Genomic DNA, 20,161 nt, shown 5'->3' with positions numbered 1-20,161 from the left:
TATGTTCAGAAACCCTACACGCCATAGTCCTCATATCTGTCTGACCAGAACAGCAGCTTTCTAACAAAAGCAGATCTTCCTGTGAAGGCTTTTCATTCAAACAGCAACGGGACTTTGATAAGCATTATCAAATTCCTGTAGCTTATTATTCAATTCTTTGTGAAGGGCTGTGTGACGGATGATCAATGAGATGGGAACTGCCGGGAAATCCCTGCTTAGAACATCAACACATGGACATTATTTAGCAAAGCAGAAGAAACACTTTTATCAACAGGAAAGCAAGCAGTTCATTGTTAATGTGTAATCCCACATTTTAATCACTAGTTAATGTAGTTATTTGTGTGCTTGAGTAATCAAAGTCAACATTTTAAATTGATATTAAGGACAACTCCAGTTTGGTTTTGTACTACCTATTTCCCAAGTTTAATTGTAAAAGCAAAAATATGAGAATCATTTTATTGTATTTTAAATACTTCTTATGTTACTATTTAATAGTGGTGCTCACCAAAGATTAAGAGATTGGTGAGAGAGTATGCATCATCTTTGCATAGCAATACTTTCATCTAGTATAACATATTTCAACTGTTTAACATTTACTGTAATTTTTCGCTGAAATAGTTTGACACAAAATATATATTTCTGGGCAAATTTGAATTTTCATGAATTCATCTTAGTACGGAAAAAGTCACCTATTTAGATATTTTTAAAGTTCAATTGCATCGATATTAGAAAATTGGAAGAAAAAACACGAAAAATGTACTTTACAAAAAAGGGAAATTAAGCAAAACAAAAACATTTATTCGTTTTGCTTATGTGAAGTGAATTAGAAAAAATATATTTTAAATGTTTTCAGCGAAAAAAAAAGTGAATACGGACTAAGGCAGAATTGCATGCTTTTGCAGGGTTTTTGCATAAATACTGTAATTTCTCAAACAAACTTTTGCGGGTTAGCTAAGATTTATACATGCTTGTCAAATAACTTGTGCATCGTTCGACACATTCATCCATCTCTAATTACAAGTCAACCTTCAATTTGTTCCCTGCAAAAGGGGTTGAGAAAATTGATCCTCGCTGTGATTCTCTTCAATAACCTAGCACAAGGGTGCTCAACTCCTGCTTCAGCACAGGTGGCTCAATCAGTCCCTGCTTCAGCACAGGTGGCTCAATCAGAGGATTGAGCCACCTGTGCTGAAGCTAGGATATCCTGAAAACCTGACCTGTTGGGGGGGGGGGGCGACTTGAAGACTGGAATTGAGTACCCATTGCCTAGCACAACAGACCAAGTTTGTTTATTCCATAAGTGAATTTGTAGCTCGGATGCCAGCTTGAAAAATAAACTAAAGGGTGCAATATATTAATTAACATCCCCAAATACCTATACAAAAGGTACAATGAATCTGTGTTGCATTTCCAATTGAGGGTATTTTGAAGCTGGAGCAGTTTTATTTAGTATCATGGGCATATTTATAACTGCAGTTTAATGTTCATGCATCTAATTCTCACTAACAAGCAAAAATAAAACATTAGCATTTAAAAACAAGAGTTGGCCAGGAATCTGCTTCATTGCTCCCTCTCTTTCCTCACGAACATTAAATTGTCGAAGATGGTGAAAGCTTGATGAGGAATTGTATTAATATTACGCTAAGTAACTATACAAATGTTTTCCTGACAAAAAGAACATTTAATCGCCTTTTCCTCAGTACTCAAAAAATGTAGTTAATGACTTTTGCCTCGACAACAATGACATATTAAATAAACAACACTGAATACTCGCTCAACCCAAGCAATAAATAGATTGGTGCACTAGGGGTAGAGATAACATATAATGGTAGTCGCCGGCACTATAAGCGCAGCCTTAGACTGTTTGAGAGAAAAGTATAAAGATTGTATTTGAATTTATGGAATTCAGAATCACTTTACCACCAAGCAAAGAATAATCTAAGATTCTCCACTCCTTAACTATATGCCTGACTGATGAAACCTGATGATTAACTGAAATTATGCTGTGTAAGATGTATTCTATTTTGTCCCTGTTTAAACTTAAGAAAAGAACCGTGCTGTGGACGATTTGATATATATATATATTGAACTTAAAGAAGAAAATCTTCATTTGGCGAACCAGAAAAGTCCAGAAAGACTAATCTTCATTTTGCGAACCAGCCAGGAGTCAATGTTTTTGGCGAACAAACCAGACCTGCCCTGTGCCTCGTACACTTCCAGAGAGGAGGGAAAGCAAGAAAGGAACGAAACCCACAAGATGTCGTGAGAGGGAGTGAGCCTTATGGCAAGGAAGACTCTCCAGGTAACCCTCCATTCAGACCTTGATGAAAAGTGTACAGGTCACATTCGGAGAGCTAGATCAATTAAATATCGGACGGCTTTCTTATATTTAAAGGAACTTATGGTGGCCACCAGATCGAAGCAATCAAGGAGGGACACCCCAGGTCTTTTGCAGTGCAGAGAAGTACTCATTCGGAGGTGAAAGCAAAAATATTACGTTAAGGAAAGGACAATGTGAACGGATATATTTCAGTCGACGGGGATTTTCTTGACACCCATGCCTATTGATAGAAAATAGTTATTGAAAGCTTATGTAGCCATGTGTAAAATTGGTGTACATATCTCTTTCTCATGCTGGCAGTAAACCAGGTAAGTATACAGGATTGCCAGCAACAATCATGGAGGTTTGCCCTCAAACCCTGGTGAGGTGTCATATGTCCCAAAGGAAGTGACAACATGTTTTGTGTCCACTCAGTGACACAGAGGGTGTCTGTTTTCTGGAGGTGATATAAGACACAGAACTGCCTAAAGTTAGGAGTTCATTCCTGTTGGTGTTCTGACTCTGTTCAGCAGAGGCACGTGGAGGTCTGCAACAGTGTTGCAGTGTCTGATGCAAGAGCTGTGAGTCTGTGCAGCTCAAAGCAGACAGAAAAGCTGGTGAATCTCCTTGAGAGGAGAGGTGGAGAGCAACTCTATTAGAGGAGAAGGAACCTTCCTAATGGAGTGCAGCAGAGAGATGAGAGGCCGAGCTGCTAGCTGTGAGGGGCAGCTTGCCCATACCAACTGCAATAAATATGTCCTTGATAAAAGATACCCTCATGTATGAGTCTGGAATTACTCTGCAGAGGAAGGCACAACAGAGGAGTTCCTCATCAGAACCATCCCCATGCGGACGCAGCGATCCTGATGAGGTGGAGGCGCTGCACTGGATATAGGTAGGACTCACACACACTACCTCAGCTGCCTGTCTGGATTGACAATCCCCAAACACCATCATGCGGGAGACTCAGGAGTCCTGTTGCCAACAGGTGCACCACCAGACACGACCATGTAATGGGGTTTGGTTAGACCACACGGGCCAATATGAGATTGGGTGGGTCAGACTAGAGGGAATACCCATTACATTTGGAGGCGCTGCTGAGATACCTGTCAACAGGACAGGCTTTTGCTAGGCACACTGGGAAACAGGGAGAGTGTCTGCTGCCACTCTGTGCTGAAAGGGGGAAGTCTAGGGGTAGTCAGGAGAACGCAAAACCTCACAAAGCACGCCCTAGACTGACCTAAGGGTGAATAGGTCTGGAGACAAGGCTATTGCTGTTCTAGTAAAACCTGAGGCGGGTAGTCAGGATGCCTAGGGGGTGGCCTGGTTAACGCAGTTAAGAGGGACCCCTGGATAGGATCCACGATACTGGCAGCCAAGAGGGGGAGACACAAGAGTACTGCACAGGGAAGAGCCCAGAGTACTACTAGCCAGTAGCCAGACTATGAACCGCAGAGCACAGACTGGGAGGAAGGAGATACAGCAGACACAGAAAGAGTGAGCCTAGCCTGAGGTAGTGCAAACACGAGTCAGATCTACATTAGGTACACAAGGTGGTGCACAAGGCATGTTTGTTGTATCGGTATGGCAGCTGCCCCGCAGAGAGGAGCTCCATGTACATTCAGAACGAACACAGTAACCAAATGGCGACCGCAAGAATGGAGGATCCGCGCGGTGCGGAAGGTCCAAGATGGCGGACGGAGGCCGAGGGAGAGAGCGCACATGGCATGTGTGCGGGTGAAGAGCAAGCTACAGAAGCGACTTTTGTGAGCCTGCTGTGGAGTGGCGCGAAAGCTGTAGCCGCACCTTTCTTGTCCTGCCTAAATTCCCGGGGTGCAACCCTGGAGGATAGCTGTGAGGACATTGCGATTACGTGTGAGAATGCTGAGGGAGTATCTGATTGCCAGGTGATGATTACTACTCAAGTCACAACTGCTGCTAATATGGATTGCAGAACCGATCCAAAAAGGCGGTTCCCGGTTTCCTGGGAGACCGCGTGGGCCGAGTGCAGAAAATGCTGCAAATGCTAAAATTGCAGAAAGTTGGCCGGAATTGGCCCCAAAAGGAAAACCCCACCCTGCTGGGAGGTATGGCGCCAAAGCTGTGGCCGCGCCCTCATGGACTGTGACAGGCTCAGAGCCAATTATGGGCCATAACGTGAATCTGTGGGACCCTCCCCTAATATTCACCAGGGGGAGGGGTCCCTATCTCTGCCAGGCGAGACCCGAGTTGTCTGAGGGAGGAGCTGGATGTGAGCTTCCTGTCCCTCAGTTGCGAGGAGCTGGTGAACAGGAGAGACCACTGTGCAAAGTGTCTCCCGTAACCAGCACAACAAAGAGCGAGATGGACATTGGAGTATATCCCTATTCATATAAAGGAGGCTTCCTGGTAGTCACGGCTGGGGACAAAGAGACATTGCGGTGCCTGTGCATGCAGTGCAGGTTACCTGGCGGAGAAGCTAGCACCACGGCAAGGTGTCCTCAATGTGGCATCAACTATCTGTCGCCGTGCAGCCCTTCGTACCAGGGCAGACCGTGGAGGCAGGAGCGGACACAGCTAAGCTGACAGCTGAAGCCTTGCCCTCGGTCAAAGCGGAACCTGTCGATCCCGGAGAATGGGGATCGCTTCTAATGATCTCCACGGAGCATGGAGGAAAAGGGGCCTACCACCGCGGTGAGAACCTGGAACCTCACCGTCGGTCCCCTGCGGGAGTGCCACTCCCCGAGTCGGAGTTCGGCTCCTCGGACGAGGAACAAGCGACCCCAACGACGGTGGTGATACGCCTACCGGCGGACCACTACAGCGGTGCTGGAAAAGAATCGGCACTTACCTGTGTCGCGGCGGAGTCTCGTGTCGCCGGTGCAGAAACAACCTGAGAGGCGGAGTCCCACGGCCGTGGTGACTGGCGGAGCGGACGGCGGAGGAGGAACCATCCTGAGCCGACGGAGAGTTAAGCGACATCCTTGCCCTCCCCAGGCGCCGGTGGTGGCAATGGCGGAGAGAGGCCTGGCCCAGGCCTGGATGGAGCGGAGAGCAGAACCATCACTTCCGGCGGCGGATGTCGTTCTGGAGGAAGAGGTTCGCGACGAGTCCCGTGAGATCGATGACCTCACTTCTGGTGGCCATAGCGGAGCCGGGTGGAAGATGGCCGCGTCCTCGCGGCCAAGCAGCTGTACCAGGTCGCCTGGGTCCGGGAAGAGCTGGCAGGCCCTCCGGAAGCCTGGGAGTAAGGAGGCGAGTGAACCGGAGTGCCAGTCCGATAGTACCGGGCAAGGTAGCGAGAAGTTGTGGGTCGTAGCCCCGCGTATGCCGGCAGTGTTTCCCTATGCCCAACCCCCGGCCATAGTTAAAACCCCTGCCCCTGTCACTTTCTCATCTGGGTACCAGTCTAGCCAAGGTTGTCTGGGGAGTCCCAAGCCACTTCTGAAGAACGGACTGGGGAAAACTTGGACTGGGGCGAGTGCTTTACATCTGATGATGGGTCGGGAGGGGAAATGTCTATGCGAAGAGTGTCATCATGTACCAGTGATAATAGTAGTACTATTAATGTAAGGTGTAGGCCTAAGAGCCTTGGGTCCAATTCTAGGTCCACAGCGACATCAGGAGTTTCGTCTGGGGATTTAGGTAGTGTCGCTCGTATTGTGCCTATTGCCCGGGGAACCCCCTATATACCTCCAGTGTCGGCAAGAGTTGCCAGGGATCGCCAAAAGTTGTTACTTTATTTTCATCATCCATGGGAGGGAGAAATTGAGTTCGAAATGGGTTCCACTGATGAGGAAGGATCAGACGAGCTCCCTAGGGTATTGGGATCCTGAAGTGTCAGACGAGAAGTGGTATAATCAAGAAAAGGTGTCTTACATTTCCAGGAAGTGCCTTAAGGAAGTGTATGGGCATGATCCTCTCAGTCCGCTAGCATCCATGCCAGAATTATGGGCTGATTGTGGGTGTCACCCAGAGTGTTATAGCATTGCGGCTCTAAACCCAGTGGACCATGCTATGCGCAGGCCACCTTAAGAGGGTAGAGTAGTACCAGTAATGCATACTCCATCAGGGAGTAATCCTGGTTGTTATACATCATCTAAAGTTAGGAGGTATCTGTTATTATGTTATGATGAAAAGATATGTACTGTAATAATGTATTGTTATGTTTTGCAGTGCTACCTGAAGGAAGGTTCCGCAATTTAGATCCCAGCCGAGACGTTGGGTTCCACCAGGGGGAGAATGTAGCCATGTGTAAAATTGGTGTACATATCTCTTTCTCATGCTGGCAGTAAACCTGGTAAGTATGCAGGATTGCCAGCAACAATCATGGAGGTTTGCCCTCAAACCCTGGTGAGGTGTCATATGTCCCAAAGGAAGTGACAACATGTTTTGTGTCCACTCAGTGACACAGAGGGTGTCTGTTTTCTAGAGGTGATAAAAGACACAGAACTGCCTAAAGTTAGGAGTTCATTCCTGTTGGTGTTCTGACTCTGTTCAGCAGAGGCACGTGGAGGTCTGCAACAGTGTTGCAGTGTCTGATGCAAGAGCTGTGAGTCTGTGCAGCTCAAAGCAGACAGACAAGCTGGTGAATCTCCTTGAGAGGAGAGGTGGAGAGCAACTCTATTAGAGGAGAAGGAACCTTCCTAATGGAGTGCAGCAGAGAGATGAGCGGCTGAGCTGCTAGCTGTGAGGGGCAGCTTGCCCATACCAACTGCAATAAATATGTCCTTGATAAAAGATACCCTCATGTATGAGTCTGGAATTACTCTGCAGAGGAAGGCACCACAGAGGAGTTCCTCATCAGAACCATCCCCATGCGGACGCAGGGATCCTGATGAGGTGGAGGAGCTGCACTGGATATAGGTAGGACTCGCACACACTACCTCAGCTGCCTGTCTGGATTGACAATCCCCAAACACCATCATGCGGGAGACTCAGGTGTCCTGTTGCCAACATGTGCACCACCAGACACGACCATGTAATGGGGTTTGGTTAGACCACACGGGCCAATATGAGATTGGGTGGGTCAGACTAGAGGGAATACCCGTTACACTTATATAAGTAACACTGGTTACATTGTCTTTGCTATGGATTTTACCTAAAGACAGACTTAAAAAAAGGTACTAGTTCCCTCACACCACCTGAGAAGGTAGGATGTGTAGATTTGTGGAAAATTCTATGGAAGAAAGTTATGAGTGTATTTAAAGAAATAGATGAAAATAAATTTAACACTGATAATGATAAAAGAAAGTTTGAACTCGTGAACAGTTCAAGTATAAGAGGATAGTGGGTGCTCCAGTGACTCCGGATCATCAAATAGATATTATCAATCATTTTGTATATATGACTCATGAGTAAAACTCTAGTATGGAGTGGGTAAAAACAATAAGTGAGTAACCAGTAAAAAATTAAAATCACATCTCCTGAAGGGAACAATCAAAAATGATGACAATCACCCTGATGAAACCTCATTGGAGATAATCATAATGACCACTGGAACTAGTAAATGTCCATAAGTCAAAACACCTTGAATGATAAGTCCTTGAATTAAATCTTACCCCCTCCTTGAGCCTCAATGAATCTGTGGTGGCGTGTCCAGTCGCTGATGGAGATGTCCAAGTAGCAACAAAAAAGATAAAGCAGCGCACTGCCCAGGGAGCCAGGTGAGAAAAAATAGCAAAATGTATTTAGTAATAAACATCACCCAAAGGAGCCTTTGGGTGATGTTTATTACTAAATACATTTTGCTATTTTTTTATCACCTGGCTCCCTGGGCAGTGAGCTGCTTTCTCTTTTTGTTGTTACTTGAACTCGTGAACAAGCCGGTCTTGATACATGAGGAAGAAATGATACTAGTTAAATGTCAGTATACTGTATGACGTGAAATAGATCTACATTTTAACCAATGTTCAGTGTTAGGGTTGAAAAATCTATATTTGAAAGACGAATTCCAAAATTGTTGCAAAATTCTTAGAACTATGTCAGGAAAACAATATAAAGAGTATGATTTGTGGAAAGAAAAGCAGGAGAAGAGATTAGCAGAAATGTAAAGGAATTGCAGGAAAATGATGGATAGGGATTGATACTGAACGAAAAAGCGATTCAGCTCTCTGTCTTTAAAATATTTATTGGTTCCTGTGAGGGGTAATCCTGCCAACGCTGGGATCGCTCATAGGTGGAGGCGCTGCACGCAAGGAGGAAGAGCTCACCCCAGGCTCCCAGAGGCAGAGGCTTGGGCCGCAGCATGCATAGTTGCCCACGTAGTTCCCTTAGGCATAGGGAAAGGAGGATACATACAGTTGCTCAGTTAGGCAGAGAAAAGTATCATATAGTGCTCAATAGTAAATTGACGATAAGTACTTAGGAATAACTGAAATCCTAGTTCACCTAATAGGGGTTAGATGAGTCTGTCCCTTAGTAAAGCTCATTGATAGCAGGTCAATTATCTAAGTGCAAATGGACAATATTGGAAAAGTGTCTGAAATTCATATCGATTTTGACACAATAGTGCTACAAATAGCTATGCTAGTATGTTATAGAATTAGTGTTCCTGTGCCCTACACAATCCCTGCTTGAATGACCTTGCCCTATAAAGAATATTAACGGCTACTGAGAATACCAAGTGCAGCAAACCGGCTCTCTCAATGGGTTCACCAAGCGCTGCAGCTAATCGTGGGCCGCGGCTCCAGACGAGACGCCCTGCTCCCTGTATGAAACGCTATAGGGGAGGAGTTCCTCTGACGTAATGATGTCAGTGCCGATTGGGACATACGTTTCTCTCGTGTGTTGCCATGCTTTCTCAAGGAGACCAACCAATTATGGTTTTGTATTGACCTCGTCCTACAATAATACCTCTAACTCTTTACCATCAGTATATTTTAAATAACTTTCTGGCTTTCTTTTTTACTGAAAGAGTATACAAAAAACGGAGCACTGCATCCAGTGCTGGCAAATCAGCAAATAACGACAAGAGTGCGTTCCCACAATAAAAATTGAAGCTAATTTAATGGATCAAAATAACAAACAAAAAACACCAACGCGTTTCGGACTATAGATAGCCCTTTATCAAGGTGAATGAACACTTACCTTCTGGAGTGCTATTTGTACAGGACCGTGACGCAGTAGGGGCCAATCGCCATCACTTCCGGGTACGTCACGTGACACGGAACACGTGACGTCATCAAGCAAAGAGATGCGGCGCGAGTGCGTTAAACAACAAAAACGTGCGACGTCAATGCGCCAGAAGACGCAAGGGGTGACGTCGCGCGTTTGCTTAGGTAAGGTAAGTATGCATTCACCTTGATAAAGGGCTATCTATAGTCCGAAACGCATTGGTGTTTTTTGTTTGTTATTTTGATCCATTAAATTAGCTTCAATTTTTATTGTGGGAACGCACTCTTGTCGTTATTTGCTGATTTGCCAGCACTGGATGTAGTGCTCCGTTTTTTCTCCCCTCTCCTTCATCATGTTCATCTACAGACGGAGGCACACTTAACCCTTGGATCGCTGGATACATTGGACTTACTACATATCGTGGACATTCATCCCAAGTGAGTTTATTCCAGTTGATCTATACTCTTATTTGGACATTATATTGATGCTACTCTACTGTTCCATGGAATTGGATGTATATTAGTACTGGTCACCGGCAGGTGTTTATGATTATATCCTTACTACCGTGCTACGTGGGATCATAGTATACCAGTCATACATCTTTTTGGACAGCTATCTACTGAATGGGTTAATTATCCAAATAGGAAGCTTATTACTTACTACTCTTCTATGTTGCTTTTTCTTTAGAGCACCATACAACAATTTTTCCGAAAGAGTATACAACACTGTTTAAGGAACTCAAAGATGTAAATAATCCCACACTCAAAGATGTGAACAACAGATTTTGAACTTCGTTCTCCCACTTACAGAAGTAGCTAGAATTATTGTCCTTGTAGCCACAGAGAAAAAAGCGGAGACACATGGCCCAGAGCACGGCCCCTCTGCAGCGACAAGGACGCTAAGTCTTACGGTCCGAAAGGTTTAACGCTGCGAGGTCCCATGTTTTTGAATGGACCCCGCAGCATTAATCCTTCACTTGATGGATCATCCTGCAGGGAGAGAAAACCATTACTCACCTTTCAGATAAGATGCACAGCTGTGTCCAGCCCTGCCTGCAGCCGCTTCTGCCATCTTGATCAGTGTCCCCGCTCTCTGAAGGTGAGATGCAGGCTGTATTTCCCTCCCCCTAGGTATGTAGAGCCCTTATATGGGCTCTAATCATATGCTACATGGCCATATTTGGTCATCTACATAATCCAAGGGGATGGACAATCTCTCTGTCCTGTACCTTGAGGATGTAGATGGCCAAATATGGCCATATAGCCATATGATGTAAAGCCCATATATGGGGAGGGGAATACAGCCTACATCATCTCTTACATTCAGCGTACACGTTTCAGACAACAGCGGCTGCTGGAGACAGGGACCGGACACGGCTACAAAGCTCATCTGATAGGTGAGTAGTGGTATTTCTCTACCTGCAGGTGGCCCAAAGGGATTAATGCTGCAGGGGTCCCATTCAGAGGCATGTAACCCCGCAGGGTTAATCCTTCTGGACAGCTTTCTGCCTCAGGGCTGCAAGATCTATAGCCGCAATTGCACAGTGAGAATTATGGCAACCAGAACAGTAAGTCTGGCTACATCTGCACATGCTTTCTGATCTGTTTGAAGTAACAAGGAAAGTATATCAACATTTCAGAAGCTTAACTTTCTTGAGGTTTAAATCTCACGGGTTCACATAATCTCTTCTAATTTGTGGAAGCTATAGAGGAATAATCTCTTTAAAGTTCAAGGAGCTACAAAGCCATACCTGTTCTGATTGGTCAATATTAATGAATGTGAAGGGTACATTAACCTCTATTGGATAAGACGAAGAAGCGTTTGATAATGACATAAGCAAGAATGAGAAATAAATAATAAATCTCAGTGTTACATAAGACTATTTGCCTTTTTCTGAAGCAACTGAAGTGTTTGAAATTCATACTTTTGAATCTTTTTTGAACTTACCAGGCATAATTACATCTGAGAAGCCTAGCTTTCTTGTTATCGAGACCCCACGGGTAAACACAGAGGAATAATCTCTTCTAATTTGTTCAATGTCTCCATGCAACAGCTGAAGGGAAACTGCCAGGCCTAATATCAAAGAGAGTAAAAAGAGGCACAAAAAGTTAAACAGACATTTGAAGGCTATTAAAAGCAGTGCTCCTTACTTACAGTAGCAACTTTATATTAACTTGCTAGTCAGTGCCAATTACTAAAAGGCGGCCAGTCTACTTACATTTTTAGAGCTAGCCCCTGTGCTGGTTTTAGTTGTCTTGACTATCAATAAAAGACTTTCTGAATGGGTTCACATTTATAGATAATTTGTGAAGAGTCACATCAGAGAGGATAGGAAAGATACAGGCACACAGACTTGCTGAATAAAGAAATTTATTGTGCCAAACGAACCAATGTTTCGGCTGCAAATAACAGCCTTTATCAAGGTGAGTGCTCAGAAGAGTCACATCAGAACAGTTGTGAGTTGCAGTATTATATTGTATGTTTTTATTTATATAGCACCATTAATGTACATAGCGTTTCACAGTAGTAATACGTGACAATCATATAAATAACAAATAATATAAATAACAGGTCATGGGAATAAGTGCTTCAGACAAAAGTAACATTTAGGAAGAGGAGTCCCTGCTCCGGGAGCTTACAGTCTAATTGGTAGATAGGAAGAACTTACAGAGACAGTAGGAGGGCATTCTGGTAAGTGCGTCTGCAGGGGGCCAAGCTTGATGTATCATGTGTATAGTATTAGCCACGGTGTTACTCATCATATGCTTCTTTAAGCAAGTGTGGGTCTTAAAGGTGGATAGAGAGGGTGCTAGTCGGGTATTGAGGGGAAGGGCATTCCAGTTGTGTGGGGCAGTCAGTGAGAGAGGTTTAAGGCGAGAGAGGGCTTTAGATACAAAGGGAGTAGAGAGAAGACATCCTTGAGTAACGCAAGAGTCGGGATGGTGCATAGTGAGAAATTAGGGCTGAGATGTAAGGAGGGGCAGAAGAGTGTAAAGCTTTAAAAGTGAGGAGGAGAATTGATTGCGAGATGCGGGATTTGATCGGAAGCCAGGAGAGGGATTTCAGCAGGAGAGAGACAGATTTAGGAAATAGTAGAGTGATTCTGGCAGCAGGGTTTAGGATAGATTGTAGGGGAGACAGGTGAAAGGCAGGAAGGCCGGACAACAGGAGGTTACAGTAATCAAGACGGGAGAGAATGAGGGCCTGAGTCAGCGTTTCAGCAGTCGAGCAACAGAGGAAGGGGCATATCTTTGTGATATTGAGGAGTCTACAATTACAGTATACAATGTTCTGGAGATGATTGTCATAACTATATATCATACACATTTTAAGTTTTAAAACGTTTAAGTTAACTTAAAATGTGTATGGTAAACCTACCCTGCCTTGAAAATTGCAAAGCTATTACAACCAACCTTACACTGATGAGACCCATTAAGGTTGAAACATGTCTGTGAGTGGTTTGACTGGCTTTGCATCTAGTCCCATGCTGTGCTTAAAAGCTGTGTGAACAGCAGAGCATTTGCTTATATGGGTTCCATGTAAATGGATTTCACGCAAAAGGTGACACATTGTGTGCTCATTTGCATGTAATTTTCCAGAATCCCTTACTTCAGTGGAAGCACTGTATGCTAGGTGATAATGGTTGAAAGGCAGTGTTGCAGACCTGTCTAAGACATGTGACCGTGCTCACAAGTTATATTCTTTATTGTGCATATATATATATATATATATATATATATATATATATATATATATATATATATATATATCACAACAAGAAAGTATCCATAAAGCAAGCACACGGGTATACCGAAATAGATATATATGTAATCAAATTTATTAAAAATGGATAAAAACAGGGGACGAAATGTTAAAAAGGGAGGGGGTCTCCAGGCAGACGATTCAAATTACCATGGGAACAAAATATGGTGCAAAGACAAATCAATGGCTGAAATGGTGTACATGCATCATAGGCTGAATTATAACATGGAATGCATGTATAGTACTGTTGATAGAGTAAGCAGATGACAGCCGAGTTGATAAAAGTGGTACAAGGAGAATACCAGCTAGCTTGCACAACCAAAACCACACAAAACACACAGTAATTCAGTGCTGCAGAAACTGAGTACTGGAAGATCAAAGGAAGGGATATAATAAATCTCATCCAGTGGTTGCTGTAATAGGTTCAGAGGTTGGGTGCAATTGAAATAAGTCCAGAGACATATAAAGCATGTAACAGCATACGTGGAATTAATAATACATCACCAAAGTCTGATAAGGCAGAGCCAATTGCACTCACATATATACACACATCTATACATACACACACACACAAGTTGCACTTTCACTAGCATATAATTATCTAAACACAAACAGGTCTCTTTATCAAGGCAAATTTGACAAACAAGCAGTGCATTTTCATCCTGCATCTATGTACAGTATAAAAGTATTTGCCCCATCTGCCGCAGATTACACTTTCAAACATATTTTTACAGGTTAGCGAGGATTTATAAAAGTTTCTCATGTAGCTTGCAGATCGTTCAACATATTCATCCATCACTAATTACAAGTCAACCTTCAGTTTGGGTGCTTTTTGGACAAAGTAAATGTTCTGCATTGAAATATAGATCCTAATGTATTGTGTGATACTCATTATTGAGCTTTCTGCAGGCAAATTTCCTACAATTTGCAAAACTGTTAGAAAGATTTTTAGTTGTGAAACAAGCAGTGTGATTTGTGTTACATGGATCACAGTTTGGGAAGTGTCAGTAGGCAGAGTTGGGAAGGATTTACATGGTAATAATAATAATAGCATGTTCTTGTATAGCGCTGCTAGTTTTACGTAGCGCTTTACAGAGACATTTTGCAGACACAGGTCCCTGCCCCGTGGAGCTTACAATCTATGTTTTTGGTGCCTGATGCACATATTAGAACGAGATGTACAGTATCAAATTGTGTGTCTCAGTGCACTATTCTTTTTCCTTTTTATTTGCCCAATAAAAATCCACCATATCTGAAGAGGTTCAAGTCTACATCAGATTTAAAAAAACTGTTCTTACACATGCCACAACCATGCTGCAAACTTCGGAGCAGTTCATCATAACACACTTTTCTCAGCGTTAATATGCAGAAATATCTATTTTTCTCTCACTGACAACAAGCGATAATGGTTCTCTAAAGTACTGCAGCAAAATGGCAAGTTTCTTCTTCAGGTACAGCTAGTGAAAAGGGAGACTTGATATCGTAAAAGCTTGTGTAGAATCATCTCTATGAAGAACAATTATGCTGCTATGACAACCCTCAAAAGAACTACATAAAACCAGTTAGCAAATTAATGTACAGTATTGTAAAGGAAGCATTGCAGCACTTTATATAAAGGGATGCCTTCTTTCTTTACTAAATAACCACATTTTCTATCTTATCTGACAGGGGGCATGTATCTGCTTAAAAATATTTTATAACATATTTTAGAGTTTAAATAATTACATTTTTCTTTCTTTCTTTTTTTACATGATGGAAACCGGGGGGAGGGGGTAAGATTTGAACAGCACTATTTTCCGCTCCGGTGACCCCCAGAAGGTACCAGTGTTTTAGAAACAAACTGGCTGTTCAAATCACCATGCGGACCAATAGGAAACTACAGCCTCATCTGTTTTGGCTTCCTATTGGACACTTATTTAAATGACAGCGTGAAACACCCCCCATCCCCCTGCCCCCACCCCCCCAAAAGGGGAGCAGTGTATACAAAGTCAAATGTCAGGATTACAGCTTTAAATTGCTTTTGGAACATACATTTAAGTTCCCACAAGGAAGGAAAGAAACAAAAACACAGAAAACTGGAATCCCTACCTAACAATCACGTGAGTCATGGTTTGAAAGCAAAAATAATTTCACATTTCTTGTGAAATTCATATTTGTGGCAAAGTGATGCAGTTAAATCCACCTTCAAATTAGTAGTTATCTATGCTTTCATTTGCACCGCTCTCTCGTTGCTTTTGCTCGTATCTATCTAATCGCTTCTGTTTTCATACCTCTTCCTTCAAAGCTGCAGTTCAAGCTATTTTTTATTATTCCATTTTTTTCATTCAATACGTGCATTAACACAATCTACACACTGACAAGTGATTAGCTAAGTTGCCGATCGATCCGTTTTCATGTGATCGATTGGCGAAGATTTGGCTCGAGGTTAACTAAATGCATCTTGGGTCCTCATTTACTGCACAGGCAGCCAAAGTTCTGTGAGGAAGATCATGTGACAAGGCAAGCACAAGATTCAATTGGTTCACTGCTAGAGAGGGCAGGGCTCAAAAAGGTGATGCTGTTTCAGAAGGGGAAGGGGATGTGACTTTGTAAATGGTTGCTGCAGGAACAAAAATGCTTGTTACATTAGAATGCATTAAACATTTCTTTAAAATTGGTTTTTTTTTTTACATTTTTTTAAAATGCTACAAGTATTTTCTCATAGTACAGAACGGATTTATTTAAAAAAACAAAAAAACAAACAAAAAAAAAAAAAAAACTTGTAGGATATTGCTTGATCTGCAGCTTAAACTAATGTATAAATTAACCAAGAGTTAATCTTCAAATAGTCCCATGGCTGATGATGCTCAAATCTTTGTCTCCTCCCCTTGCAGCTTCTCATACACTTCAGTCCTCACCACATTGACTGTCTGCACACGATCTGCTCATAAAGTTGCGCTACTACCAGTACTTTAAAGTTAACATGTCACAACAGGACTTAATTTCTCAGATTCCTTCCTCCTTTCTTGGGGCCCAATTAAAAGAGGTCAGGAATGGCTGACCACGCTGTGATTTCCTGCATCACACCTTATTAAATAAGGCCTTAAAAGTTTACTTTCCAATCACTTTAAAAATTGCAAGATTTATTGGAAAGGGATTGGATTTAGTCTGCATGTAATCTTTGACATTTCCTTTCGCCACTCGATATACTTCACGTTCCTTACTCTATTCACTTTCCCCGCAAATTCTGCCACTTCTACACATTCTTAGGTTCCCTGCAAGATTCTAAAAATAAAATAATTACTGATGTAACCCATGTCCCCCTCCCCCCCCCCCCCGGCCCCTCTCTACATTCACTGCTTTCTGAAAGTCTGTCCTGATTATCTCAGCAGCGCCTCCAAATGTAACCCATGCCCCCCCCCCCATCTCTCTGGGAGAAGGACTGAATTACTATCTTAGTGTGGTGCTGAAGCATACCTGCTAGTTCAGCAGAGCTGAGTAGCTGCAGTGGTAAGGGGCAGCAGGACAGGCTTTTGGTTGATCACTTGGTTCTTGCTCCATGGATCAGTGCCTCCAGCTGTGATGGGATCCTAGGATGCGGATTGTCAGCTCCCTTACAGCACTCCCTTTCCCTTCTGCCCAGGAACTGACACCCAGGCAGAGGTATGGTGAACAAGTAGGTTTTTTGACATGCTGCAGCAGCTCTTCATTCAGCATAGTTCTTGAAGTCCAACATCCCAGGACTTCAGTATAGTGCTTGCCCGATAGTATGGGCCTTGAGTCTTGGTGGTCCTCAGACCCTTAGGCCTGAGGTGGGCCAGCTCATCCGCGCCATGGGAGAGTCTGACAGCCCATGCTCTCACCTTGAAAGGCAGAGCAAGACTGCTCTAACTTTGAAACATCCACTGGTTAGCTTCAGGAAGGGGTGGGCTCATGGACTGTACCCATCACTGATAGGCTTACACACGCCATGAGTCACCACCTTACTTCCATCACTTACAAGTGGGAGAAAAAGGGGGTCAATGGCTCAAAGATTAACCCATGAAGGCCCTGAACTTACTAGGGACTTACATCACAGGTGGGTGAAAGAGAGGTATTTATGGACATACCAGGTTACACTGATATAATCCCTCAAAACGATCCAGTCTTGGATATTATAACCTGCTCCCTTGTTGGCCTTCTTTCCAACCTTTTACCGTTTCCTTGGTAGCTGTCGATGTAAAACTGTCCAATGGCACATAGATTTTAGAAGTCATTTCTCAAAATGGGCAGTTCCAATTACTTGGTCTCAAAGTAAAAGATACTTATACACACTTTAAAGCAGCAGTACAAGCAATATCCTATGTGTGTTTATTTTTTTGTTGCTTTTTCTTTTCTTATTGATAACCTTTTTTGCAATAGTACAGGGATGCGCAATCTTTTTTCCCTGCGCCCCCCTGCCGGCTCCCCACCCGTCCTCGCACTGCCCTCCTTACCTTGGCTCCGGTGTTCTGACATCAAGCTGCCATGGCAATGTGGCATCACGTGACCCCGCGGCGCTGTTTGATGGCGTATTGCCATGGCAACGCGTTTCCAGAAGCCGTCTGAGCCAAGGTAAGTGAAGTTTACAGAGGCCTACACCGCTCACCCGGCATTTAATGTAAATGTCTTCAGGAAGCGCGCGGGGCCTCTGTACATCCCGCACCCCCACAGAGAATCTCACGCCACTAGTTTGTGCACCTCTGCAATAATACTTGTTAATATTGGACCTACTTGAGTGGGGTGGGGGGCGTCCATTTTCGTAGTCTCTCTGTTCAGCCAATTTCTTTGTAGAATGATTAATAATATATTGTCCTTTTCTGAAAACTACACCTACACTTGGTGTACATCTGATAATTGCAACCTTTGAAGAGCCAATTCTTTATTTTCCCTATTATTGCAAATATGAGTCACCCATTAGGATCTAACAAAAACAAGATCGGGTCCATGTATATCAAAAAAAAAAACATAAGAAACTTGACTGAAGAGCTTCCCATTTCTGATGTAGAAATTTTAAATAAAAACGTATATTTCTCAGGTGGATTTTCTGCGTTGAAATTTAGACCCTGATGTATTGTGTGATACTCATTGCTGAGATTTCTGCAGACAAATCTCCAAGAATTTGCAAAACTATTCCAAATATATTTAGTTATGCAATAAGCAGTGCAAATTGTGTTACATGGCTTACAGCTTTCACTTTACAGAAAATCTAGTAAGGGCTGATAATCTGACAGGTAATGCTGATGAAAAATAAGTACAGTATGCCCCAACTGAAAGCACCCTTCTTTATATTATTCTATTTTGATTCCATTTGCTACAAAATATATTCTATGTTAGATCCCAGTGGGACAACCTATAATGCTGTTATCTACAGTAAATCAATGGCCGGATTCTTCATATACTGTTGTTACCTAAATCGGGATACCCACTCTCTAAACGTGAATTTATAAAACTCTGTTGCGTACTCGCCTGGTGCCTTGCCTCTTTTTAATGCATTTATGGCTAAGATTATCTCCTCACTAGTTTATTCAGATCATAGAGGTTGCCCTTTGTGACCATCGACAGATTCAAATGATTCCAGAACAAATTTCCATTTTCTATATTATCATCTTTTACATCAGAGCTTCTTCTGAACATTTTTCAAGATTTTTAATATTTGTGTGGTTTTTGTGTATATCTGGTACCGTCTGTATCTTATATGGCAGATATAATTGTGGGTACTGATAGAGTTAGGTGCACTCATATGATTGGATGAAGAAAATGCCTTGGGTGCCCGGAGGTCTGCCCTCTGCGGGCGACAATATCACAATGCAGAAAAAAGCTTCCGATAATGAAAGTATCGGCACTCATTACGTCTTACAAAAATTCAATCAACATTTATTCGGTGGTTCAATGTTTCGGTAAAAAACATGGACTTTTGTCAAGATACAAATATCAACATGCAGTGCCGCTTATATATTCATAGTGAGCATATAAATATAATCCAGATGCAATTAATGTGCCTAATTGGCATCTATTTAGTGTTTTCACTATTAATTAGTGTTAACTGCATCAATTACCTAGATACTAAATCAACTGATTGTAATACACTCCTTCTAGCCTCGAGTTTCCATCCAATTCACCTTAAGAAAGGCTTACCTTATTCACAACTAATCAGTGTTGCAAGAATTGTTAGCAAACCTGATGAGAAAATTAAACAGATGCAAATAATGATGAACAAATTTATATCTAGGGGCTATACTCAAAAAGATGTAAACAACAATATACAAAGGGCTCTCAAGATGGACAGAGAATTAATATTCAGAGAGACTAAGGGGATTAATACGAGATACCCTGTTATCAAATTCTCAAACATATGGAAAGACCTTAAAAATGTATTTTTAAGAAATTGGCACATCCTCCAAACAGATAGAACACTGTAGCCATCAACTCAACAAAATCCTATTTTTGCCTAACCGAGCAATAAGAATCTAAGAGATCTGTTAATTAAGTGTGATCCAATTGAAAAACACGAAAGATATTCACCACAAAACAGGTTGATTCTTCTCAAAAAAGGTTGTTTTGGTTGTAGAAACTGCATGACCTGCAGGAACGGACTTATTGAAGGTACAATTCAAACATCCTCATTCCAGTAAATCCTTACAGATGAAACATCACCTAACATGTAAACACTGCATCTATTATCTATTTGATCATCTGCTAATGTGGCCTTAGCTATATTTGGAAAACTGACAAGACATTTTGCAAATGGATAAATGAGCATCGCTCAAGTATTCGATTAGACCCAAGTAGAGGGGCCATGGACAAACCAGTGGCAAACCAATTTTTGACCAAGGGACATCAGCTAGCATCCTTACATTACACGATTATTGACCATGGGTTTATCCTGAACAGATGAGGTGACGTTAAAAAGTTGCTATTACGAGAAGCCAAATGGATTTTGATTTAGATACCGTGGGGAGTTAATGAAGATCTGAAATCACATTT

At 42.6% G+C, this 20,161-nt stretch overlaps 1 protein-coding gene across 5 annotated transcripts in view; it reads right to left on the bottom strand.

The window, feature by feature from the left end:
- The window catches only part of DOCK4 (dedicator of cytokinesis 4), a 446,778-nt gene that overhangs the window by 166,168 nt on the left and 260,449 nt on the right, over positions 1-20,161 (bottom strand). For all 5 annotated transcript variants that reach the window (XM_075600022.1, XM_075600024.1, XM_075600026.1 and 2 more), the window contains one exon: positions 11,363-11,488. In XM_075600022.1, the coding sequence (XP_075456137.1) occupies positions 11,363-11,488 (126 nt within the window). The remainder of the gene's footprint in view (positions 1-11,362; positions 11,489-20,161) is intronic.

The sequence above is a fragment of the Ascaphus truei genome, chromosome 5, assembly GCF_040206685.1.
Source record: "Ascaphus truei isolate aAscTru1 chromosome 5, aAscTru1.hap1, whole genome shotgun sequence".
NCBI lineage: Eukaryota > Metazoa > Chordata > Amphibia > Anura > Ascaphidae > Ascaphus > Ascaphus truei.
Note: the sequence above shows the minus strand (reverse complement) of the source record. Positions and strands in the feature narration are given on the sequence as shown.